Source organism: Ceratotherium simum, chromosome 34 (assembly GCF_057802395.1).
Source record: "Ceratotherium simum simum isolate JZ-2026a chromosome 34, ASM5780239v1, whole genome shotgun sequence".
In the NCBI taxonomy this organism is placed as follows: Eukaryota; Metazoa; Chordata; class Mammalia; order Perissodactyla; family Rhinocerotidae; genus Ceratotherium; species Ceratotherium simum.
This window is the reverse complement of record NC_141933.1, coordinates 32499504-32523043: the sequence shown is the minus strand read 5'-3', so window position 1 is coordinate 32523043 and position 23540 is coordinate 32499504. Positions and strand designations below refer to the sequence as shown.

The 23540-nt window shown below is 39.7% G+C and overlaps 1 protein-coding gene across 5 annotated transcripts in view; it reads left to right on the top strand.

Annotated features, from left to right (window-relative positions):
* HIPK3 (homeodomain interacting protein kinase 3) overlaps positions 1–23540 on the top strand; it is a 96285-nt gene that overhangs the window by 64696 nt on the left and 8049 nt on the right. For 4 of the 5 annotated variants that reach the window (XM_087423162.1, XM_087423160.1, XM_087423161.1 and 1 more), the window contains 10 exons: positions 5630–5753; positions 13796–13915; positions 14553–14639; positions 15426–15610; positions 16717–16876; positions 17256–17379; positions 22489–22610; positions 22846–22964; positions 23056–23217; positions 23374–23436. In XM_087423162.1, the coding sequence (XP_087279288.1) occupies positions 5630–5753; positions 13796–13915; positions 14553–14639; positions 15426–15610; positions 16717–16876; positions 17256–17379; positions 22489–22610; positions 22846–22964; positions 23056–23217; positions 23374–23436 (1266 nt within the window). The remainder of the gene's footprint in view (positions 1–5629; positions 5754–13795; positions 13916–14552; positions 14640–15425; positions 15611–16716; positions 16877–17255; positions 17380–22488; positions 22611–22845; positions 22965–23055; positions 23218–23373; positions 23437–23540) is intronic. The other variant, XM_087423163.1, reaches the window with a different exon arrangement.

The following is a 23540-nucleotide window of genomic DNA, read 5'->3' as shown; positions in this document are numbered from 1 at the left end:
GAACTGAGATGTGTTTCCTGGAGGCAGCAAATTGTTGGGTCTTGTTTTTTAATCAAGCCAGCCACTCTATGTCTTTTGATTGGGGAATTCAATCCATTTACATTTGGAGTGATTATTGATATATTAGGGCTTGATGCTGCCATTTTATTTCTTGTTTTTCAGTTGTTATGTATTTCCCTTGTTTCTCGTCCCATGTATTTTGGACTGCTAATTCAGTTTGGTGGCTCTCTATGATGGTTTTCTCTTTATTTATCATTTGTGTCTTTGTTCTGATTTTTTGTTTAGTGAATACTGTGCAGTTTGTATAAAAGATCTTATAGATGAGATAGTCCATTCCCTGATAGCCTCTTGTTCCCTTAGTCTAAGCAGGTTTCATCTCTTTTCTCTTCCCCTTCTGAGTTGTTGTTGTCACAGCTTATTCCGTTATGTGTTGTGAATTTGTGGTTAAAATGAAGTGATAATATTTATTTTTGATGATTTCCTTTATGTTTAGAGTTATAATTGTTTGCTAATCTGTTCTGATAGAGAGTTGCAATTTCTGATTTTGTCTGCCTATTTATCTGCTTGCTCAAGGCTTTGTAAAACCACCCCCTCTTTTTTTTTAAGGTATGAGGGCTTTCTTGATCAAATCTCAAATCTTTTAGGGGGGGGTCTTCTGGCAATGAACTCCCTCAGCTTTTGTTTATCTGGGAAAGTTTTTATTTCTCCATCATATCTGAAGGATATTTTCGCTGGCTATAGTATTCTTGGCTGCAAGTTTTGTCTTTCAATATTTTGAATATATCATTCCACTCTCTCCTAGTCTGTAAGGTTTCTGCTGAAAAATCCGCTGAAAGCCTGATAGGGTTTCCTTTATAGGTTATTCTCTTCTGCCTTGCTGCCCTTAATGTTTTTTCTTTATCGTTGACTTTTGCCAGCTTTACTAATATATGCCTTGGAGAAGGTCTTTTTACATTGATGTAATTAGGAGTCCTGTTGGCTTCTTGTACATGTAATCTCCAGCTCCGTCTCCAGGTTTGGGAAGTTCTCATTATTTCTTTGAACAAGCTGTTTACTCCTTTTTCCCCTCTCTTCTCCCTCTGGAATATCTATAATCCTTATGTTGCATTTCCTAATTGAGTCAGATATTTCTTGGAGAATTTCTTCATTTCTTTTTAGTCTAAGTTCTCTCTCCTCCTCCATCTGAAGCATTTCTGTGTTCCTATCTTCCAGATTGCTAATTCGATCCTTCGTATTATCAGCCCTGTTGTTTAAGGACTCCAGATTTTTCTGTATCTCATCCATTTGTTTTTCATCTCTAACAATTCTGTTTGTTTTTCTTTATAGTTTCAATCTCTTTTGTGAAGAGTTCCCTCTGTTCAGTAATTTGGTTCCTGATTTCATTGACTTGTCTTTCAGAATTCTCTTGTAGCTTATTGAGTTTTCTTATGATGGCTATCTTGAATTCTTTGTCATTTAGATCGTAGATTTCCATGACTTGAGGATTGATTTCTGGGTGTTTGTCTTTTTCCTTCTAGTCTGGAGTATTAATAAATTTCTTTATACCATTTGATGGAGTGGATTTGTGCCGGTGCATAGTGATAGTTTCTGGATGCAGATTCTGCCTGCTGCCACTTGAGGGGGCAGGAGCTGTGTAATCTGAACCCACTGCCGTGATCCCTGTCAGCTGTGCCTGTCCAAGCCTGGGTCACTCCTTGGGATCGCAGTGGCCCTGTGGGGTCTCCCACCAAATGGGAAAGTAGTCACATGGGGGGCTCAGGGCCACTGCCGCCTGCTCCCACAGACCCACAGAGCTGTGCTCCCTGCTTTGGGGCCACAGTGGTACTATGGGTGTTCACCGAAGCCGGGAGCTTGTTTGCCTGGACTGGGATCTGAGCTGCCCTCTGCTCCTAGGTCACACCAGCCATTGTACTTGGTGGGCGGGACTTCCCCTCTGGGAAGCCAAAACCACTCCCTGGGACTGGGTGGGATTGTGGATTCTCCCACTAGACGAGAGTGTGGTCACATGGGGGCTCAGGGCTACTGCCACCTGCTCTCATGGTCCCACTGAGACACACTACCCCCCCCCCGGGGGGGGGGCCGCAGCAGTGCTATGGGTGTTCATGGCAGCCGGGAGTTTGTTTGCCAGGACTGGGATCTCAGCCGCCCTCTGCTCCCACCACCAAGGGAGCTCCCTGGGACCACACTGGGGTTGTGGTTTCTCCTACTAGATGAAAGAGAGGTCACACGGGGCCTCAGGGCTACTGCTGCCAGCTCTCACAGTCCTGCCGAGACACGCTTCCCCCTTTGGGGCCACAGCAGTACTATGGGTGCTCACAGCAGCTGGGAGCTTATTCGCCCGGACTGGGATCTCAGCCAGCCTCCACTCCTAGGTTGCACCAACCGTTGTGTTTGGTGGGCAGGACCTCCCCTCTGGGATGGAGCCAAAGCCATTCCCCAGAACCATGGTGGGGTTGTGGTTTCTCCCATTAGATGAAAGAGAGGTCACATGGGGGCTCGGGGCCACTGCCATCCGCTCTCACAGTCCCGCTGAGACACGCTTCCCCCCATGCGGCCACAGCAGCACTATGGGTGTTCACGGCAGCCGGGAGCTCGTTCGCCTGAGCAGCAGCTCAACCACTCTCTGCTCGTAGGTAGCACTGGCCTTTGTGCTTGGTGGGCGGGGCTTCCTCACTGGGTCCAAGCCTGTGCCGCTCTCTGTGGGCTGCGTGGCCCTGAGGGCTCCCCCACTAGATGGGGAAGTGATCACATGGAGGGTTCAGGGCTGCCGTCACCTGTTTCCACAGTCACGCTGAGGTACGCTCCCACCCTCAGGGCCACAGCGGTGCTATGATCGCTCCAGCCAGGAAAGTAGTCACACACATGCGCTGGGCTGCCTGGGGTCCAGAGGGTGCTCACCTATCTCCACCACCTCCTCGGCGGGTGGTAGTCCATCCACCTTCAGATATACAGCTGCTCGGGTCTCTCAGGCATCCTGGTGTGCTGTGTGGGTATCCTCCGCTGATCAGTCCTTTTAGTTGTAGTTCAAAGAGGGAGAGACACAGGGAACGGCTCACTCCGCCATGTTGCTCATGTCACTCCTGGAATGAGTTATTTGAGAGATGTTTACTGAGTGCATATTCTCTGCTAGGTTTTGTGTATACAGTAGTGAGAAAAAATAAGATCTCCCTCTGCTCTGTCTTTTGTATGATACTGTGAATATTTAAGCTTGATAAGTTAGTGTAACTTATTTTTTTCCTTTGTCTACAATGCAATTTAGCATTTGATTATATCTGAATATAATTCATCTGTATACGTCTATACAAATGCTTATTAAGTATTTTGTCAAAAGAATGAAAGCCTTATATAACTATGTTTCAAAGATCTTTTATGCCTCATAGCATCTCCCCGTGGCACTTGTTTGTTTTTAACAAATGCTTGTGTGTTGATTGAGTCTTACTGAATCTCATATATTAATTATAGCAGAGATGTCCAGGAGTAGAAGAGTCACTGGACAGATCCCAAGTCTATGGTAGAAAACAACTTGTTTTTCTCCCTTGAACTTACTTTGATCAGAAGAACTGTGGGGAGGAGATGGCTAGTCTTCCCATTGGTCTAATGACTTGAGGCCCAGTCTTAGGTTCTCAAACTTTGGCCATGTATTGGAATCACCCCGGGAGCTTTAAAAAATAGTGATGCCCAGGGCCGGCCCCGTGGCTTGGTGGTTAAGTGAGCGCGCTCCACTGCTGGCGACCCGAGTTCGGATCCCGGGCTCGCACCGGCGCGCTGCTTCTCCGGCCATGCTGAGGCCGCGTCCCACATACAGCAACTGGAAGGATGTGCAGCTATGACACACAACTATCTACTGGGGCTTTGGGGGGAAAAAATAAATAAATAAAATCTTTAAAAAAAAAAAAAATAGTGATGCCCAAGTCTCATCCCCAGAGTTTCTGATTTAATTGGTATGGGGTGTGGCCAGAACCAAGTGATCGTGATGTGCAACCAAGATTGAGAACCACTGCCTCAGGAGACAATGACAATCAGCACTCTCAGTCAAAGAAATTAGCAGAAAGCTTATTTTGTGTAACTGTTTATGCTGTGTATGTTGAGAGATTCTGAGAACAGTGCCATCCCAATAGTAATTAGGACCCATAGCTCATTGAGGGAGTTCCTACTGGTCAGGTCTGGGAAAATTAGAGTATCAAAATAAATAACAATTGTAATGGATTATAACAAATTGAATAAAATAGGAGTCCAGTAATCTACTCACATAGATAAATAAATGAATAAACTGAAAGTTTGATAGGGAATGGATTATTCATATAATCTCAAATTGAAACCCCACAAAATACTTACAGAGGGAAAGGAAGAACTGATAATGGAGATATCTAGCAGACATCATGTTAAGTCAAGTCACCACAGTGAACATCATTGGTAACAGGACAAATCAAAATTGTATGCCACCTGATAGCGTACAATGAGAAGAAACGTCACTCAGTAATATTCCTCTTAGAGATTTATAACCCGGGTCTAATGGTGAGGAAACATCAGACAGACCCACACTGAGGGACATTCTACAAGTAACTGGCCTGTAGTGTCTTATGCCAAGGTCATAGAAATCAAGGAAAGACTTGAGGAACTATTCCTTATTGAAAAAGACTAAAAGAGATGACAACTAAATGCAATGCATGATTCTGAATTGGATCCTTTTGCTATAAAGGACATTATTAGTATACTTGGCCAAACTTAGAGTCTGAGGCTTAGATGGTGGAGATGTATTATCAGTGTTCATTTCCTGATTTTGATGATTGTATTGTGTTATGTAGGAGAATATTCTTGTTTGTAGGAAATACAAAGTTGATGGTTATTTGGCAAATGACTCTCAAGTGGTTCACTAAAAAAAATCTTCATTGTACTGTTCTTACAACTTCTCTGGAAATTTGAGGATAACTACGTATGACTTACTCTGGAATTCCATAGCTAGATCCAAAGTCTCTCTTAGAATGTTAATCTTCTCGTGGAAAACTCATGTGAAGTAGCAGCATAATTTATCTGGGAATGTCATCTTTCCTGGAATATATTTCCAGATAATCAGAGCTCTTCAGGTGCTATGATGCTTTTTAAGTGTTTTGATGTATCCCGTACTTTTCTGCCTTTTAAAGCAGAATACATTGAACTTGGTCTTGTTGCTTTTGGGTGACTTATAGCCCTAATTATATGAATATTTATTTTTGTGTTCTGAAGTAATATCTAGGTCTAGATCCACTTTTAGCCTTTGGAGTTTTGTTTTGTTTTCGTCTTATCTCTCTCCGTGTCTGGTTTTCAGTCTGTTGATGTCATGGTGCATGTATTTAATAGTTTGCCAGTTCTTTCTAGTGTGCTATTTCTGATCTGCTATAGTCTAAAAAACAAGTTCTACACTTTTTCCTTTTTTTAATATTAAGTTAATAAAACTGTAAAGATTAAGTACAGAGATTTTATTATAGTGATGTACTCATAGCACTTTTTTAAGATTAATTCGGGATTATGGCTAGGTGTCAAAGAGTTCTGAAAAGTGAACAGTTACTATAAATAGAAGGTGATTTTGTTGTCATTTTAGTAAATTTTCTTAGAATGTCAGATGAAAACCACTCTGATGTTTTAATTTCAGAGCTCCAGAGATTATATTGGGGTTGCCGTTTTGTGAAGCCATAGACATGTGGTCATTGGGATGTGTGATTGCAGAATTATTCCTTGGATGGCCGCTCTACCCAGGAGCCTTGGAGTATGACCAGGTAACAGAACTGTCATGATAATCTAGTAGAACTGGTTAATGTAAAGAAAAATAATGGGCTTATAGGAATGCATTTCCCAGGTATACAATACTTGTGAAAATCTTTTAAAAATAAAATGTCTAAACCTGGGATCTTATGGAAATTTAAATTCAAGATCTCAAAACTGTATTTGGTTTTTAAAAACTCTTTTACAACAACTGAAGTAAGTTTTCATAAACAAAATTACAATCCACAGGCCGCAAAACCAGTTTTGTAAAACTCTTGGGAGAATTTTTTGTATCATTTTTATATTATAGACATATAAAGGGTTGGATTATGTCCATTTAAATAATAGTGCTCTGCTCGGGTGACAGATTTTGATGATGGATGAAACATCAGCCTCTCCGGAGGACGAAAGGCATCATAACTACTGGTCTTAGACCATCAACCATTATTGGTTTTAAGTACCTCAGTGACCTAAACCCTCTTTAGTAGTTTTAGCTGTTTTTGAATGGTGCTAAAGTCTAGGTTAACATTATTTAAATGATTTAAATGATTCTCAGTAGAATCTGGCGAATCACCTCATTAAACACTTTTCACGATAGTTTTCGGGTACATTCATTTAAGGTATTAGACAATGTTGTTTGCTATTTTCTTGGTTTTTAATACCAAGTTTCTTTTTTGGAGTAATTGTTATTCACTATTATTTGAAAGAGTTTAATAGCATCTCCTTTCTTAGAAAGATACATACATATTCAACTCATATTTTAGTGAAAAGTGTTAGTCAAAATTAACAAAATGGTTACATATAATATTTAACTTTTAAGCATGAAAAAGTAGAACATTTAGGTAACATTAGATGTTATCATTAACTTTAATCTCTTAGGGCCGGCCCTGTGGCTTGGTGGTTAAGTGCGCGCGCTGCGATGCTGGTGGCCCGGGTTCGGATCCCGGGTGCGCATCGAGGCACCACTTCTCCGTTCATCCTGAGGCCGAGTCCCGCATACAGCAACTAGAAGGATGTGCAGCTACGACATACAACTATCCACTGGGGCTTTGGGGGGAAAAATAAAATAAATAAAATCTTTAAAAAAAAAAACAAAACAAAACTTTAATCTCTTAGCTTCTTCCAATGACTTTCTACCGTAAGCCTTCTCTCTTAGGCCAGTTTTCCTGTATTCTCTACCGTGCCCTCCATGTTCAGCCCACCTCTTCAAAAACAGTTCCTGTAAAATTTTCCATACATCCTGGATTCTTTCAGCTTTTTCCCAACCACTAACCTTGATGCAGATACTAGACTATTGCTAGTTTTGAAAGAGTTGGTGATCTCATTGGAGAGCCCATAACCCCTTAGCTGCTGAAGTACTGAAGTTCCAGTCAAATGCTAGAGGAGACCTTTGGCCCTATGGACTACGGTTTATGACACACATAATACCCTGGAGCAGGACACCATCTAGTGGCAACTTCAAGTCCATTTGCTATCCTACCCTGGATTTGGACTTGACACTTCTATTCTTGGACAACTGATATTAGCACTGAAGAAGACCTTACAGATTATCTAGTTACTGCCCCTTCCCATTTTATAAAGGAGAAAACCGAGGCCCAGAAAAATGAAATGACTTGTCAGAAGTCACAATGGTAATTTAAGACAAAGCCCTGGCCAAAACTGGTTTTCTAAAGTCTATAATAGACAGTTTTTTAAAAAATTGGGAACAGGTGTTATCTGATCCAGATTAACAATATTTTCAGAATGTATATTACTTATTTCTAAAGGGGTACAGTAAATGAAGAAAGTTATTAGTATATAGCATCAATAGTTATACAGTTATCAATTCAGTGTTTTAAAAGTAATTTTCCAAAATATATGAATGCAAATGAATAGGAGTGATGGTGTGAGCATCCTTGTTTTGCTCCTACTCTTAGACTTGATACTTATGTTCAAATATAATATTCCCTATATAGGTTTTGATAAATGTCTGTTTTCAAGATGAGGGAGCTCCCTTCTATCCCTAATTTTCTAAGTTTTTTTTTTTTTTATCTTAAATTGATTTTGGACTCTCACATCCCCCCCCCCCCCCGCCCCCGAGGGAGATTCGTCCTGAGTTAACATCTGTTGCCAATCTTCCTCTTTTTTGCTGAGGAAGATTCGCCCCTAGCTAACATCTGTAGCCAGTCTTCCTCTGTTTTGTATGTGGGCCACCACCACAGCATGACCACCGAGTGGTGTAGGTCTGCGCCTGGGAACGGAACCAGGCCGCCGAAGCGGAGCACACTGAACTTAACCACCAGGCCACCAGGGCTGGCCCTCAAATGCTTTTTTGCATCTATTAAAATGTTCACGTAAGTGTTTCCTTGGTTGTTTTTTACTTTAGTCTATTAATGTCGTTGAATTTCATAGATTTTCCCAGCTCCCTGGATTATGATCATCTAATTAGGATGTGAAAAGGCTGTCAGTAGGGTATGCCTCTCCGTTATCTCTCCTATTCCAGGCATTAGCTGCCCTGATATACTTGGACACCCAATTGGGATGTTGTTGCTATTTTATTTTTTAATTTATTTTTTGCCTTACAATGGCAGTACAGTGGGCAGTAGTAATGTTACTAATTAATACTTAGTGAGCTCTTCTATGTGCCATGAGCTGTTCTTATTAACACTGGACTTGAACTCATTTACTGCTCACAACATCCCTGTGAGGTACGTGCTGCTATTGCCTCTGTTTTACAGACGAGGAAACCAAGTGTGGGGAAGTTAAATGACTTGCCCAAGAGTGTAGCACAGGCAGTCTGAACCCAGAAGCACTGGTCTTAGCAGTGGCCCACCCTGCATTGCTCAGGAGGAGGACTCTCTCCAGGCAGAATGGGACCGACTAAGCCCTGTTCCTTCTGTCCTCAGTCCCTGGTCCTCTTCCAGACCCCACTCCCCCTCACCACTGTCAGTCTGCTGTCGCTCCAAGAGGTTTTCACAGTCGTCTTATTAGCTTCTCAAATCCATCAACCTCTGTTATTAGTACTCTGTTTCCAGACTTGAGTGCCAGGGAAGCATCCAGCAGCTTATGCTCCTCTATCGTTTTGTCCCAGGATAACATTTTGTACAAATATTTATTTCTCAGGATGTTGTGTTGTGAAAAGATATTCTTTTCTTTCTGTTTTGCTTTTGTTTTATAACATTGCTTTTAACAACAGGAGTGTTCTTATATTACAAGCAAATCAGTATTATTTTTAAAGAGGAGAAGCTCAGCCAGTTAGTTTGGAAAATTCAGTTCAACGTGAAAACCTAACAGTTGTATATTTTATACCTCTAGTAACAGCTTCAGAATAATATAAATCTAAAATTGACAGACCCAAAAATAGAAATAGACAAACCCACAATCATAATGAGATTTTAGCATATTTCTTTCAATAATTGATAAAAGCAAGTAGATAGAAAAAAGTCAGTGAAAATATAGAGTTTGAACATGATTAACCAAGTTGCCAGTGACACAGATATAGTGCACTACACCCAATACTACACTCAAAACTACAGAATACCCACTTCTCAAGTGTACATGGGACATTTACAAAAGTAAAGACTTCCTATGAAATATATTGTAACATCTCTTTTTTAACTCTTGTTGGTATGTCTTATGTTCACCCTTTATTTAACCTTCTAATGCAATATTGGTCTTTTCCAAAGGAGGTGAAAAAGAGTTAATAGTAGACCTATAATTGTTATATACTTAAAAGCCAAATTTGAGTCACCAGGAAAAAATATTCAGATTATTTTAATTCTTCATTGTGGAGTTTGTGTTCAGCCCTTTAATCATCTTTATCATCTCTTAAAGCCTTTCCAAGGCAATTTCCTCTTTGAATTTTGGATTCTTAAGTAGGTACTGACTGTGTGGAGAATTTCTCACAGGTCATATTTGCTCATATGTGCATTTCATTTCCATTTGAGCACAACCGTGTCTAATGTGTGTGTTTACAGAAGGCTGCCCTGCGCATGGGCACTGCGCTTGGGTCTCTGCCTGTCTTCGTTGTAGGTACACTGTCTTATTAGTGTTCCATGTGCTGGATTTAACTATATTTACCAGGAATTATAAAAAACGTTCTAGGGAATTATAATATTTTTGTGGATAGATGGACAGTAATTTACTTGGTAAATGTTGATTGTTCTTGCAAAATGTTTGTTGGAGTTTAGGTAGAACTTTATCCAGAACAGTGAAGTCTGAATTTATATTCAAATTATCATACTTGGTAATTTCAAACCTATCTTATGTAGGAGAAATAAAGTTTACTGTGTCAACTCCAGGGCAAGGGGTGGGAATCTTTAAAGAATTCTGTTTTGTCAGGCTATTCGTGTTGCAAAGAGACCTTCTCAAGCTGGCTCAAGTAAAAGGTCACTAATATTTGTGTGTGGACTTCCACAAAAATCCAAGAATAGAGCTATGATATGACTAGATTTTGTGAAGTCTGGAGTTAGAGGTGCTTTGGGATTCGAGGCAGCACTTCGAGGAATCTGCAGGCACTGTGGAACTTCACCTGGTGCTGGGTCATAAGTGTGCCTCAGCTGTTCTTCAGGTGCTTTTATCTCTTCTGACTCCAACTTGCTACTCAGAATCTGCTCGCTCTTCACTTTAGTTAGGTTAACGTGGCCATTGCACTCCAGCTCTACCTTATAACCCTTCAGCTCATCTCCCAACAGTAATTGGTGTTTCTTAGTCCCCATTCCTGACATCGTTAATCTGATATGCTTAGCTTATTTCTAGGTGAGTTCACAAGGCGAATTTATGCAGTAAGTGCTTTTGAGTCCAGTCCACACCTTTCATCCGCTGTGGATAGGGGAAGCAAAGGGTGGGTTGCTTCATATATCAGGGGTTATAGATGCAACAGTTTCTCTTCAAAAGACTGGGTGGTGGGCATTATGACCAAAAATAAACTCACAAGTTCACTTGCCACTTTTTTTGTTTCTTTCAGTGCCAAAACAGTGTCTAAGATACATTAATTCTCTATTCTCTGTGCTTTTCTAGCACCTTGTTTTCTTCTTCGCAATGGCACTTCCTAGCTTAATTGCAGATTATGTGCTTAAATATTTATCTGTTCTACTGAATTATATGCTTTTGAAGATTGGCACCATATTTTATTCATCTGCATATCTTTAGCATCTGACACGTGATAAATGCTCCGTGTGTTTGTTGAAGTTGAATTGTTGAACATCTTTTCTACCACCCAAGAGACTCTGGTATAGCATCTAGGTACTGAACTCTTAGTACCTTTCTGTTCACTGTCTGTTTCCATAAAACTTAAGGAAGTTTTCCACCTGGGGGATGTACGGTGAGGGGAAGGTACTGCACTTTAATGAAATGAAACTAATTAGTAGGGTGGAGATTTTAGTTATCATTCCATGTAAAATTGGAGATACAAATCTGGATAAACCTAGACTATTGTCAGGGGGCTCACAGTCTAGTGAGGAAAACAGACATGTAAAAAATAGTTGTGATACGGTGTTATAAATGCACTGAAATTGTTATGCTCTAGGTGTGGTGGTGGCACAGAGGAGTGATCACCTGTGTTTGGGATGGTTAGGCACAGCTCGACAAAGTTCTTGAATTGGGTCTTGAAGGAGGAACAGTAAAAATTTGTCACTGGGATTTGGTGAAATGGGGGTGGGGCACAGCGACATTGATAAGCAGGAGTCAGAGAGCCATCTTGGCAAGAGGAATGAGCCCATGGGAGTTGAGCACAGTGCTAGGTGGGGCTGAGTACAGGAACATGTGAAGAGCAGGGCAGAGCTGAAGCTGGAGGGCCTGGACGCCGGGGGTAGAGGTCTGGAGTCTGTCTCACAGGCAGTAAAGTAGTTTTATACACAGAGTAAGTCAGATTTACATTTTACCAAAATGGCTGTTACCATGTGAGTAGTGAATTGGGTGTGAGTGGATGGGGTCACGAGGGAGGCAGGTAGACTAACCTGGAGGCTTGTGAAATTGTGTAGCAGAATTGAGGAAGACCTGACACAGGGGTGGAGAGGAGGGACAGTTACGAAACATACTAATGAGGTAAAATTGGGAGGGTTTTGGGTGTTGAGGGGAGGGGATGAGGGAGAGGTACTTGTCGGGCATAAACGTCAGGTTTCTAATTTGGGTGGTTGGTGCTGCTCTTCATGAAAGGGGGAAACACCTCAGGATTAACAGGTTTAAGGGAAGATCAGGTGAGGGTGTGTTCATCTTGAGGTACCTAAAGGCTAGCCAAGTGGAGAGTTTCAGTAAGCAGTTGGATCTACAATTCCAGAGCTGGAGATAAATAGATACAGGTTTAGAGATGAAACTGGGCACGTGGGGCTTGTAGAGGGAAAGGACAGAGAAAGCTCTGGAACACATGTCAGAGAGTGAAGAGGTGGAGGGGGGGAAGGGAAAGAGTGTCGAGCAGGAGGAGAGCTAGAAAACAGTGATGATGTGGAAAGTGAGAGAACAGGGTTTATAAGTAAAAAGGTAATAGCCAATAGTATCAAAGTAAAATAAGGATTTATATGTGACTATTAAATGTGTCAGTTGTTAAAGGCCGTTACTTCTCTTAGTACCATATTGTGGGAGTGATAGTAAATTCAGATTGTGGTGTATTGAAGTGAGAATGAGAAACAAAATATAGGCAACTATTTTAAGACTCTTAACTGAATGAGAGAAGAAAGAGTTTTACATAGTTGAAGATTATTTTTTTGGAGGATAGAAGGTATTAAACAATTTTGTAGATTGAGGGAAACGATCTCACAGAGGAGGAAATGGAAGATGCAGGAGAGGGGGGACTGACCGATACAGCAGAGTCCTTGAGGTTAAAAAAAGAAAAAAGAGTCCTGTGTTCTCAAACTCAGTTTGGAGGAGTTAAGCCTCTGTTTATTCCCTGTGCTATCCGGTTATTAAGTTGGGGGACAGATATTTGAGGGCCTGCTGTGTACCAGCCACTGTCATGGGTTGCACATGTAAGTCAACAGAACAAAGCCCTTCCCTTCATAACACTTACATTCTAAGGGGGAACAGAGTAAGAAAATAGAAAGCACACGTACAGAATATCAGATGGTAAAAGCATGATGGAGCAAAATACAACAGAATGAGGAAGATGAGGGTAGCTAAGGAGGAGAGAGCTGCTTGTTATTTGTTGGTGGGTCGTGAAAGGCCCCATGACTAAGGTGACGTTGGGGCTGAGAGCCGAGGAAGGTAGAAGATGAGCATGCAGATGCCTGGGGAAGAGTGTTCTAAACAGAAGGATATTAGGTTCAGAGGCCCTGAGGTTTTCATTACCCTCCTGAGCGAGCTCTTCCTCTACTGACTGAGCCGTACCTATGCCAGTGACATACACGTGTCCTTCCAAAGCTGCCACGGTCGTAATTCACCAGGCCCTCGTCAGGCTGAGTCTCTCTTGAATCCACTGCTGCCTCTTGTCCCTGCTCAGTCTCTGAGTTCAGGCCGCCTCAGCCTCCTGCGGCCTTGTCCTCTCCCCACTCTTAGACATTACTTTAGAAACAACTTGTCAGTTTTCTGTCTAGATTTCTCCACTGGTTTCCCATTATTACCTCCTGGAGTAAAATCCAGACTTCCTAGACTACTGATGAAACCCTTCGCCTGCTAGTTTAATTTCATCTCTTGCCATTTTTCCCTTGGCAAATCTCTGTGCTTCCAGGCTCTGTGAATGTGTGGGTATTTTCTCTTGATTTTCCATATTTACTCAAATTGTAACCTTAACATAAATCCTAATAGATCAGGTTTTCCCCACTCCTCCAGGGCTCACGAACTCCTGATTGTCCTTTAAGACCCACCTTGAGCATCGCCTCTTCTGGAACTTCATGTGACTACAATTATTTTAGGTGTCCTGTCTCTGTGTTTCCATAAAGCATGTGTTTATTATGGTACTTTTAACACTGTATTGTAATCGTTTACTTGTGTATTTCCCACTAGACTGTGAATTTCTTGAGGGCACAGAGTACATCAGTTAATTCTTGACCTAACATCTAGCTTAGTGTCTAATATATAATCAATGTTCAGTTAATATCTAGTGCATGAAAGAATAAACTTTTCTGTTTTATAAATTATTTTTCAGATTCGTTACATTTCTCAGACTCAAGGTTTGCCAGGAGAGCAGTTGTTAAATATGGGTACGAAATCCACAAGATTTTTTTGCAGAGAAACAGATATTTCTCATTCTGGTTGGAGATTAAAGGTAATTCATAAAAAAGTATTTAGAAAAACGTTTTTCTAAGATGCCTCATAAGCGTGGGTAATGCCTTCCATGCCTATCTTTATTTTATTGCATTTCTTCCTTCTTTTGAATTTTCATTTTTTACCCTCCCTCTTTTTTTTTTGTTTAACAGGGAAAGCCCTCTCTGAATAACTTAGCTCCTTCCTTAACCTGGCAACGTAATTATTAACTCATCTTAACTGGTTTTTAAAGTTTTATGTAATTACTTTTATGTTGTGGGTTTCATCTTCTCTGCCCACTTCTACATTGTTAAGCTCTGTAGGACAGGAACTGAATCTCACCACTGAGTACATAGCCCAAGTGCTTAACTTATTCCTAGGATCTTTGGGGAATGAGTAAATCCTCAGTGATTAACTTTATAATTAGTTATTTTGTTTAAGGAGTTTGTTATATATGTACTATTTTTTGACCTGAACCAAGCTCCTCTCATTTTTTTGTGTTTTTAAAAAATACATTTTTGATAGTTACTGTTTTGAAACTATTACTTGCCTTAGAATATTCAATATATTAGACTAAATGTGCCAGAATTAAAGAAATAAAAAATTAAGAAATAATGGGTAATAATGTATTATTTTCCTGCTTTGATATATTCAATAAGACACTAGAAGAGCATGAAGCAGAGACAGGAATGAAGTCCAAAGAAGCCAGAAAGTACATATTCAACAGTCTGGATGATATAGTACATGTGAGTACCACAGTCACATTTGTCGGTCTTAGATGCTTGAGATGGCAGACTTGCATGCCAAGGATGCCAAAGCATGTTAATCATTTTCTAAAGGACTATACAGTGCTTGCTGTCTTTAAGCTTTTCAAAGGAAATTGATTCTAAGATTTCAACCTTTCAGGAACTAAATTGCATTTGTCTTTATCAAATATTTAATTTACGGTATCCTGTTCTTTAGTAAAAAGTATTTTCTTTAGGGGCCGGCCCGGTGGTATAGTGGTTGTTTTTGTGCTCCACTTTGGCGTCCCAGGGTTGGTGGGTTCGGATCTCAGGTGCGGACCTACACACTTCTCATCATGCCATGCTGTGGCAGCGTCCCAAATACCAAAAAAAAAAAAAAGAGGAAGATTAGCACAGATGTTAGCTCAGGGACAATCTTCCTCAAGCAAAAAGAGGAAGATTGGCAACAGATGTTAGCTTAGGGCCAATTTTCCTCACCAAAAAAAAAAAAAAAAGTATTTGCTTTAAAAGCAAAAATCCTAGCAAACAAATTTCTTTTCCTTATATCTTGTTGGAAGTGCATATTTGTTTAGTTAAAAAAAAATTCTTTTCCAGCTTTGAATGCTATTTGGTACCTCAAAACATTTTGAAGATTGGTTAAATTCAGTCGTTCTTTTTTATTTCAAAGTAGTTGTAGTTCTCTGTTCTTTCCTCTGTTGTGGTATTTTGTTTTAACTGTGAAACTTTAACATGTACTACCTTCCATGGCTTATTTTTATTTGATGACTTGAAATTTTGATTTCTCAGGTGAACACAGTGATGGATTTAGAAGGAAGTGATCTTTTGGCTGAGAAAGCTGATAGAAGAGAATTTGTTAGTCTGTTGAAGAAAATGTTGCTGATTGATGCAGATTTAAGAATTACTCCAGCTGAGACTCTGAACCATCCTTTTGTTAATATGAAACATCTTCTAGATTTCCCTCATAGCAACCAGTATGTTATTTCAAAATCTTTACAAAATGATTCTGGAGAAATAATAATACGACTTAGTAAAAATACGACTCATAGAAAATCAGTGTGTTAGAAAAATGATTCAATTTCTTCATTAAATATAAGTAAACTGAGTCAAAAGAGGTTAAGCTTAACTTGGCCAAGTTCACTAGTATCTGGACTTAGAACTAGAATGCAAATCTGAATTATATTCCATTGTTCTTTTCCCAAAATACCATACTGAGTGAGAATGACTGGGTGATTTTGTTTTTATATGACATTCTTACCTTAATAACCATGCGTATATATAATAAAAGGAAGTGTTAACAGTATTCCTTCCTCTTTTGAGTCCTGCAAACTCTGTTTTCAATTTCTCTTCACACCGTTTGCCTTCCTGTTCTCCCCTCTTCTCTGCATTGTGGAAGGGAAGGAGGTTTTTTTATGGTTTAGTAGAGAAGAGTATATGCTCAAATTGAGAAGGCCGTATCAGAGTTATTGTGGGCAAATCTTGAGAATTCTTTGAACCCCAGACCTCTTTTTTATAGGCTGAAGGGAGTAAAGTGAGTGACTTAAAACAGCTTCTTTAAATATTTTTGAAAGACTGAATGAAGAAGGTATAGGGATGAACCCATAACCATTATTGTGGATTACCCTTAAAATTGGTGTTTTTATAAAGCCCAAGTACTCTCCCTGCTCTGACCCCCCACTTAAAAATGTCTGCTGGTTTCCATATATAAGCACTTTGAAAATAACATGATAACCACATACTTGATACCATTAATTTAGGGACATGGAGATCTAGAAATTCAGGAAAAATAATTTATGGTAGGGGGTCATAAAATTATAGTGAGCTAACCAAAAATTCTTTACTATTGCTTTTGATGTCTTAAAAAAATATTGCAGTATAAGATATACTTTTACTTGCTATAAAATTCGATATTTTGTAGGATTTCCTAGTAGAAATAGTATTGGAAATAAGCAGATTAAGTGCAAGTCATGGAATGTTTTTCTTTTGGATATAATTTTTAAATTTTATTAATGTATATTAATTTTAAACTACTCTAAACATTTAAAATCATATTACAACTACTTTTTCCCTTTTTTTGCAGTGTAAAGTCCTGTTTTCATATTATGGATATTTGTAAGTCCCACCCAAATTTATGTGACACACATAATCACAATAAAGCGTCACTTTTAAGACCAGTTGCTTCCAGCAGTACCACTAATCTGACAGCAAATTTTACTAAAATTGGCACAATAAGAAGTCAGGTAAGAGTTTCCAGTAGTTAGTGGTTTCTACTCCTCTTTTTTTATGATTGCTCGTTTTGCTTTTGACATACACAGAAATCTCATGTCAGCAGTTAGAAGTTAAGTGCTGGTGAGGTCTCACTATGGCTGTTCTAGTAAATCTCTAATATTTCAGGGTGACAACTGGAACATATCTACTCAAATTCATTTTTTTCCTGTCACCTTTCATTCTCAGTGCCACAACTCTCCAGAAAGTAGAGTTCAGTGAAATCGGTTTCTGGGTGCATTTTTATCGTGGAATTATGATTTTAAGAAATGCATTTAAATTCTGTTTATAAAGCATATGTGTAGCAATTAAAAAGACTGCTCTGTATAATGCCATGGACGTTGACTTTTTCAGGCATTAACCACATCTGCTCATTCGGTTATGCACCATGGAATTCCTCTGCAGGCCGGAACTGCTCATTTTGGTTGTGGTGATGCTTTTCATCAGACACTGATTATCTGTCCCCCAGCTATTCAAGGTATTCTTTCATTTAAGTTACACTTTGAATTTAGGCATGCATTATTTTTAAACAAATTTCTGTGTCTACTCATTAAATATACTGTGTAGTTTTTGCTACACTTAGTGCTACATTTGAATTTGATTTAAGCTGGTCAGTAGCCTTGACACCAGTGACACTCATTTCTTGACTAGAGCTCCATTCTAATCGTCATTGACAAAAATGGATCATATGACAGTTGTATTTCCTGTAGAGTCTAGCGTGATAAAATACCTGACTAGAAATTAATGAGCTTGGGAAGCTACGTGTTGTCCTGTACTGGGTATCGCTGTTCCAAATGTTCAGGTCAGTACACACTGTCTGTCTGTCGTTACTAGATGTTAAAGTGACTGAGAGCTCAGTTCTTTAAATTTTGGTCAAAAGAGTTGTGTCCCGAAATCTTACAGTCTTGTTCTTTACCCATAGCTTAGGTTAAAGATAAAAAAAAAAGAGAGAGATCGATTTTGATTAAATTAGATTATGTCCCTTATTTAGATAGAAATAGCAAATTAAATCCTCAAGTGAGATGGGTGGCAGAATACCTTTGAAGAAGCCATAAATTCTCAAGCTGGGGGATGTGTTAGTGGTTCTTAGAGGGCAATAGCCAACAAGCCCTGCGACTGGAATAATCAGAGTAAAACCCTACTTCCTAGGTCCTTTCCTAGCATTTTGTTCTCTCTAGGCTTTCACATCTAGTCATATCTTAAAGCAAGAGGTTGGGGGGCCGGCCCAGTGGTGCAAGCGGTTAAGTGCGTGCGCTCCGCTGCAGTGGCCCGGGGTTTGCCGGTTCGGATCCTGGGCGCGCACCGACACACTGCTTGGCAAGCTATGCTGTGGCGGCGTCCCACATAAAGTGGAGGAAGATGGGCACGATGTTAGCCCAGGGCCAGTCTTCCTCAGCAAAACAAGAGGAGGATGGGCATATGTTAGCACAGGGCTGATCTCCTCACAAAAAAAAACAAAGCCAAGAGGTTGATTACAAAGGGGGCCCTCAGTGGCTCTGAGTGTGGTGGCAGCAGCACTGTGTGGTGTAAGTGGAAGCAGTGGGCACCGGGTCAGGACGCTGGGGCTCAGTTCTGTCTGCTGTTGGCTGTGCCATCCTAGACAGGTCTGTTAACCTGTTTCAGCCTTGGTCAAGGGAAACAACTGAATAGAGACCATTTTGGTCATTTCTAGCTCTAGTATTTCTGGATTCTGAAGGTTATTTGATTTAAGGATTTGAGCAACTTTGTAAAAATTTTATCTTACTGTCTTCTACAGTGCCGAACAAAGCACCACGAATATGTTTGTTGACTTGATTGGCTGGTAATTAGAGATGTGAAAACATGTCACCTCTTTAGCCGCTTTTGTTCCACCAGGGTAGCTTTGCTTTCATCTTTTTTATATATCATAGAGTTTTCATGTAAGGTTTGTAACACTAAAAATATGAAAAACGATAGCTTAGATGGTTGATTCTCAAGACGAAATTGTGGTCCAGTGGTGGGCTGCAAGTATCTGACAGTGACCATGGCTGGTCTCTGGTAATAAAAATACATCGTCATATTGTCAGCATTCTTAAAGATGCTGTTGTGTTTATTTCTTTGTTTTTCCCTTTTATTATAAAAATTTCAAATCAGAAAGTTCAAAAAATAATATAATGCTTTGTACTCGAGTCAACAAAGTGTTAACATTTTGCTGTGTTTGCTCTGTCTAGACACAGACCGTTTGATAGTAAGTGATGAACATTTTACTTCTAAATACTTGAGCATACAAGACTGTTGCTTTTTTGTTTTTAATCAGTTATCACGTAAATGGTATCTTGACAAATGCATTTTCTTAAATGAGTTTTTTCTTCTCCCCAGTTCTTTTTTGTGAGGAAGATCAGCCCTGAGCTAACATCTGGGCTAATCCTCCTCTTTTTGCTGAGGAAGACCGGCTCTTGAGCTAACATCTATTGCCAATCCTCCTTTTTTTTCCACAAAGCCCCAGTAGATAGTTGTATGTCATCGTTGCACATCCTTCTAGTTGCTGTATGTGGGACACGGCCTCAGCATGGCCGGAGAAGTGGTGCATTGGCACGCGCCCGGATCCAAACCCGGGCTGCCAGTAGTGGAGTGCGCGCACTTAACTCCTAAGCCACAGGGCTGGCCCTCCAATTCTTTTTTCAATTGAAGTATAATTGACATTATATTAGTTTCAGGTGTACAGCATGATGATTCAATATTAAATGAGTTTTTAATCTGTATTAACAAATAGATTCTTAGGTTCTCATAATCTCTTCCATGTACCAAAATCACTTCGAGGGTCACCCACCTACAGTGTGATAGATCCCATTGGGATAGCAGATTTTTTTCAGAAACTACCTTCTGTTTGTAGCAAACAACTTTAGAGGCTCATGAGACAAATTTCTAAACATGGTTGAGCATCATTCTTAAAACATTCAATGAGGTTAGACTAATCTTTTATCTTTTTATGTGACTTATAATTGATAAAAGGTTAGTAACCTTTGTGTAGATACGTCAGCTGTATGAGTGGTTCATAATAAGGGTAACAGAAAGAAAAAGAGATACTCTCAGACTCATTAATCCATTATATCTCAAGAACATACTTTTGAATTAGAATTAATAGTGAGACAAGGCAAAATATTTTTTGGCTTATGTAATGGATGCAGTTGCAGCAGAAGGAAAGGCAGGCTCTATAAACATGTCGTACTATCTGCTTAGAAATGAAAACTTTGCTTCTAATCCGTTTTAGCACCTCTGTAGGTAATGCCGGTGTTGGTCTTCTTAGGGCTTTCCCTCATAATGTGCCAATCCACTTTGAAGAAACATTTTAACATGAATATTGGGCAGCTGTTGGGTAGCAGTTTGTGGTACCATTATAGTTTGTGTTTTTTTTTTTAAATAATTTTATTTATTTTTTCCCCCAAAGCCCCAGTAGATAGTTGCATGTCATAGCTGCACATCCCTCCAGCTGCTGCACGTGGGATGCGGCCCCAGTATGGCCAGAGAAGCGGCGCGTTGATGCGCGCCCGGGATCCGAACCCGGGCCGCCAGCAGCGGAGTGCACACACCCAACCGCCAAGCCACGGGGCCAGCCCTAGTTTGTGTTTTAAAATAAACTTTATGTCTATTCCCCTTCACTTTAAAGTTTTTACTTTGGGGTATAGTGTTTAGATTCATCATGCATTTCATATATTTTAGATATTATAGATATAATATGTAGGTCTGGATATATAGATACAATATCCATAATATTGTGCCTTTTTTAAGTAAAGAAGACTTAACCAAACTTTTATTTAACAAATCTGAGTATATATTAAACAAGCATTCAACATTATTTGGCAGTCTGAAAAGCTAGTTATTTATCATCTCAGGATGAAAACTGCTATTTTAGAATCAAATGCATTCCAGCAAAATCCTCCTCTCTTGTACTAGAACAATCTTTAAGCTTTTTGTGCCCTGCTCTCCAGGTATTACAGCAAATCTAATCAAACAAAGATAAAGTTTTAGCTAACCTAATAACTATATAGAAATATAGGGTCTTAACCCACTGTTGAATTTGATTAAAAAATTAGTCCTCATGAGAGAAGATAATAGGAGAATTCTTCTCATCTTAAGGCATTGATTATGAGGAGAATTTAAGGGCAACGTGATGTTTGTTGGGATTCGAGAATTCGCTCTGTCCTTTCATCCTTGTCAAAGTGAATTCTGCTTTGCTCTCGGATGATATTGTCTATTGCTGCAATATATCTACACTGCCTGGGTGTGCTTATATTCCATTTCTTGGAGAATTTGCCGATCAAGACATGCTTTTTTGGAAGGCATAAGAAGGTCAGTTTTAAGAAATAACCTGTAGATCTGTGTTAAACTTAATTCACATCTGGCTCTTTAGATGGAGCTCCAGAGAGGGTAGAACATCCTGGCAGTAGGATAAAACCCTCTGAAAAAAATAAATACGACAAAATGAACGTTCTCCTTAGGATTAACACTTACAATGTATTTGTGCAATAAAAATTATAAGGTTATTTTTCAACAGGAAAAGAAAACAATTGTAGTATTTTTCTCCTACGGCTGATCAGAAGTGCCCAAGATCACTTTTATCCAAAAACTGATTCTGTTTGAATAATCTGCCAGCCCCTGTTGAAAGTAACTGCTGCAACAGACTGGAATTATAACATAGTGAATTTATTCTAGCAACTGAGCTTTCTGATCCTGGGAGGTGCCCCCAAAATCTTATTAGTCAAAGCTCAAAGTTGGGGTGATACTACTTTACCGTCTAAAAGTTTAATGACATAAGACTTAATATTGGCATGGTGCTTTTGTAATGTACGACACAGAAATGTTAACAGTAACAGGATTAACATGGCCTGCTTTCTAATTTTCCTGGTGGGTGAGCAAAATGGAGCGTGTTTGTCCTGGAGTTCCAGCCCTGTCGACTAGGAATACTAGTAGATTAAGCCACATTGGCCAAAGCTTATTAGTTGTATCATCATATTAGGCAGAAAAGGTTATTGTTGCTTTTCCTTTTGGAGGTTGAAATGAGTATGCCATCCCTGAATTTTCTTGAGTCATGTGAACCATCAGGGCCATTGAAGTGTGAAGTTGTGACACATTCCCCTTTGGGTGCCCAAAGTGTAAGATCCAATTACAGTTTTGTAAAGAAAAGAATACTAGGCACAGCTAAAAGTTTGTCTGAAAAGATGAATATTTACTTGCTGGAGGGTCATCTGTTGAGCGAGCCTCACTTTTCCATGTCCTGTATCACAGTGGCATACCTATTTGAGAAAGAAAATAAAGCTACAATAGCAGACTTTAAAAGGAATAGGAAGTTTCAAGAAAAATAAATGATTCAACTTTGTAGTATAGGTTTTGAAACAGTGGAAAGAATAGCTTTATCACAGTTTTGGGATGATGTACCACAAGGTAAATAGAAAGTACTTCCCTCTTTCTAATAGATTACTTTGTTAATGTTATGAACATTTTATGTAGGGGATGGTTTTATAATCCTAATCAGGATTTTAGCAATTCTTTAAATTTAAAAGAGTTTTATAAGTTAACTCAGAGAAAGTTTTTTTCTTTTATTTGAGAACTATGCTTTTCTGTTTCACAGGTATTCCTGCCACGCATGGTAAACCCACTAGTTACTCAATAAGGGTAGATAATACGGTTCCACTTGTGACTCAGGCCCCCGCTGTGCAGCCACTACAGATCCGACCAGGGGCTCTTTCTCAGGTTAGTGAGAATTCACGATGTTTGCATACATGCTGTCCTCCCTACTCAAGTAGGGGCATGGATCTGTCTGTGCCCTTGGAAACAAGAATGACCTGGGCAGGAATTGGATCATTCGTAGAGTAGTGACTTTAATATTGATAATTAGATGATTGTTAGTTTAATATACTTTGGATTTTAAAATGTGCTAATCATGAATTACTTGTAACTACTTGGTTTTGTTTGTTTTGGTGAGCAGACGTGGTCTGGTCGAACACAGCCGATGCTGGTCCCTGCCTGGCAGCAGGTGGCGCCCCTGGCTCCTGCTGCGCTGACCTCTGAGGGCGCCGCTGCTTCACAGAGGCTTGGAGACTGGGGGTGAGTTAAAAGCAAAGTGCTTCTTGGTGAATAGTTTGCAAAATTGACCTTGGTAAAGAAGGGATTCAGTTTTTCTGAACTTTCTCCCTAGGAAAATGATTTCACACAGTGGCCATTACAGCTCAGTGGTGCCTCAGCCTCTTCTCACCAGCCAGATAACTTTATCAGCCCCTCAGCCAATCAGTGTGGGCATTGCACACGTCATCTGGCCTCAGCCTGCCACTACCAAGAAAAATAAACTGTGCCACAACAGGTTGGTGTTGATATTTTAACTTTCCTCTGCATGTTGAGAGTTAATCTTTAAAGTAAATTTTGTATGTACTCTAAAGGGCCACTCTGTTGTATTCAAAATGACCCCTTTGATAGTTTTGTTACAAACACTAAGCCAGCTCCCTTCTCAATTTCTCAGAGGTATTATGGTAAAACTAATGGAATGGGAGCCAGGAAGAGAGGAAATAAATGCTTTCAGTTGGTAAGATTGTCTTTATTGCCCTTTTGACTTATTATCTACCTATAATTTTAGACACTCAGATATCACATTTATCAAAAAATGACCATTTGAATGTATGTAAATGC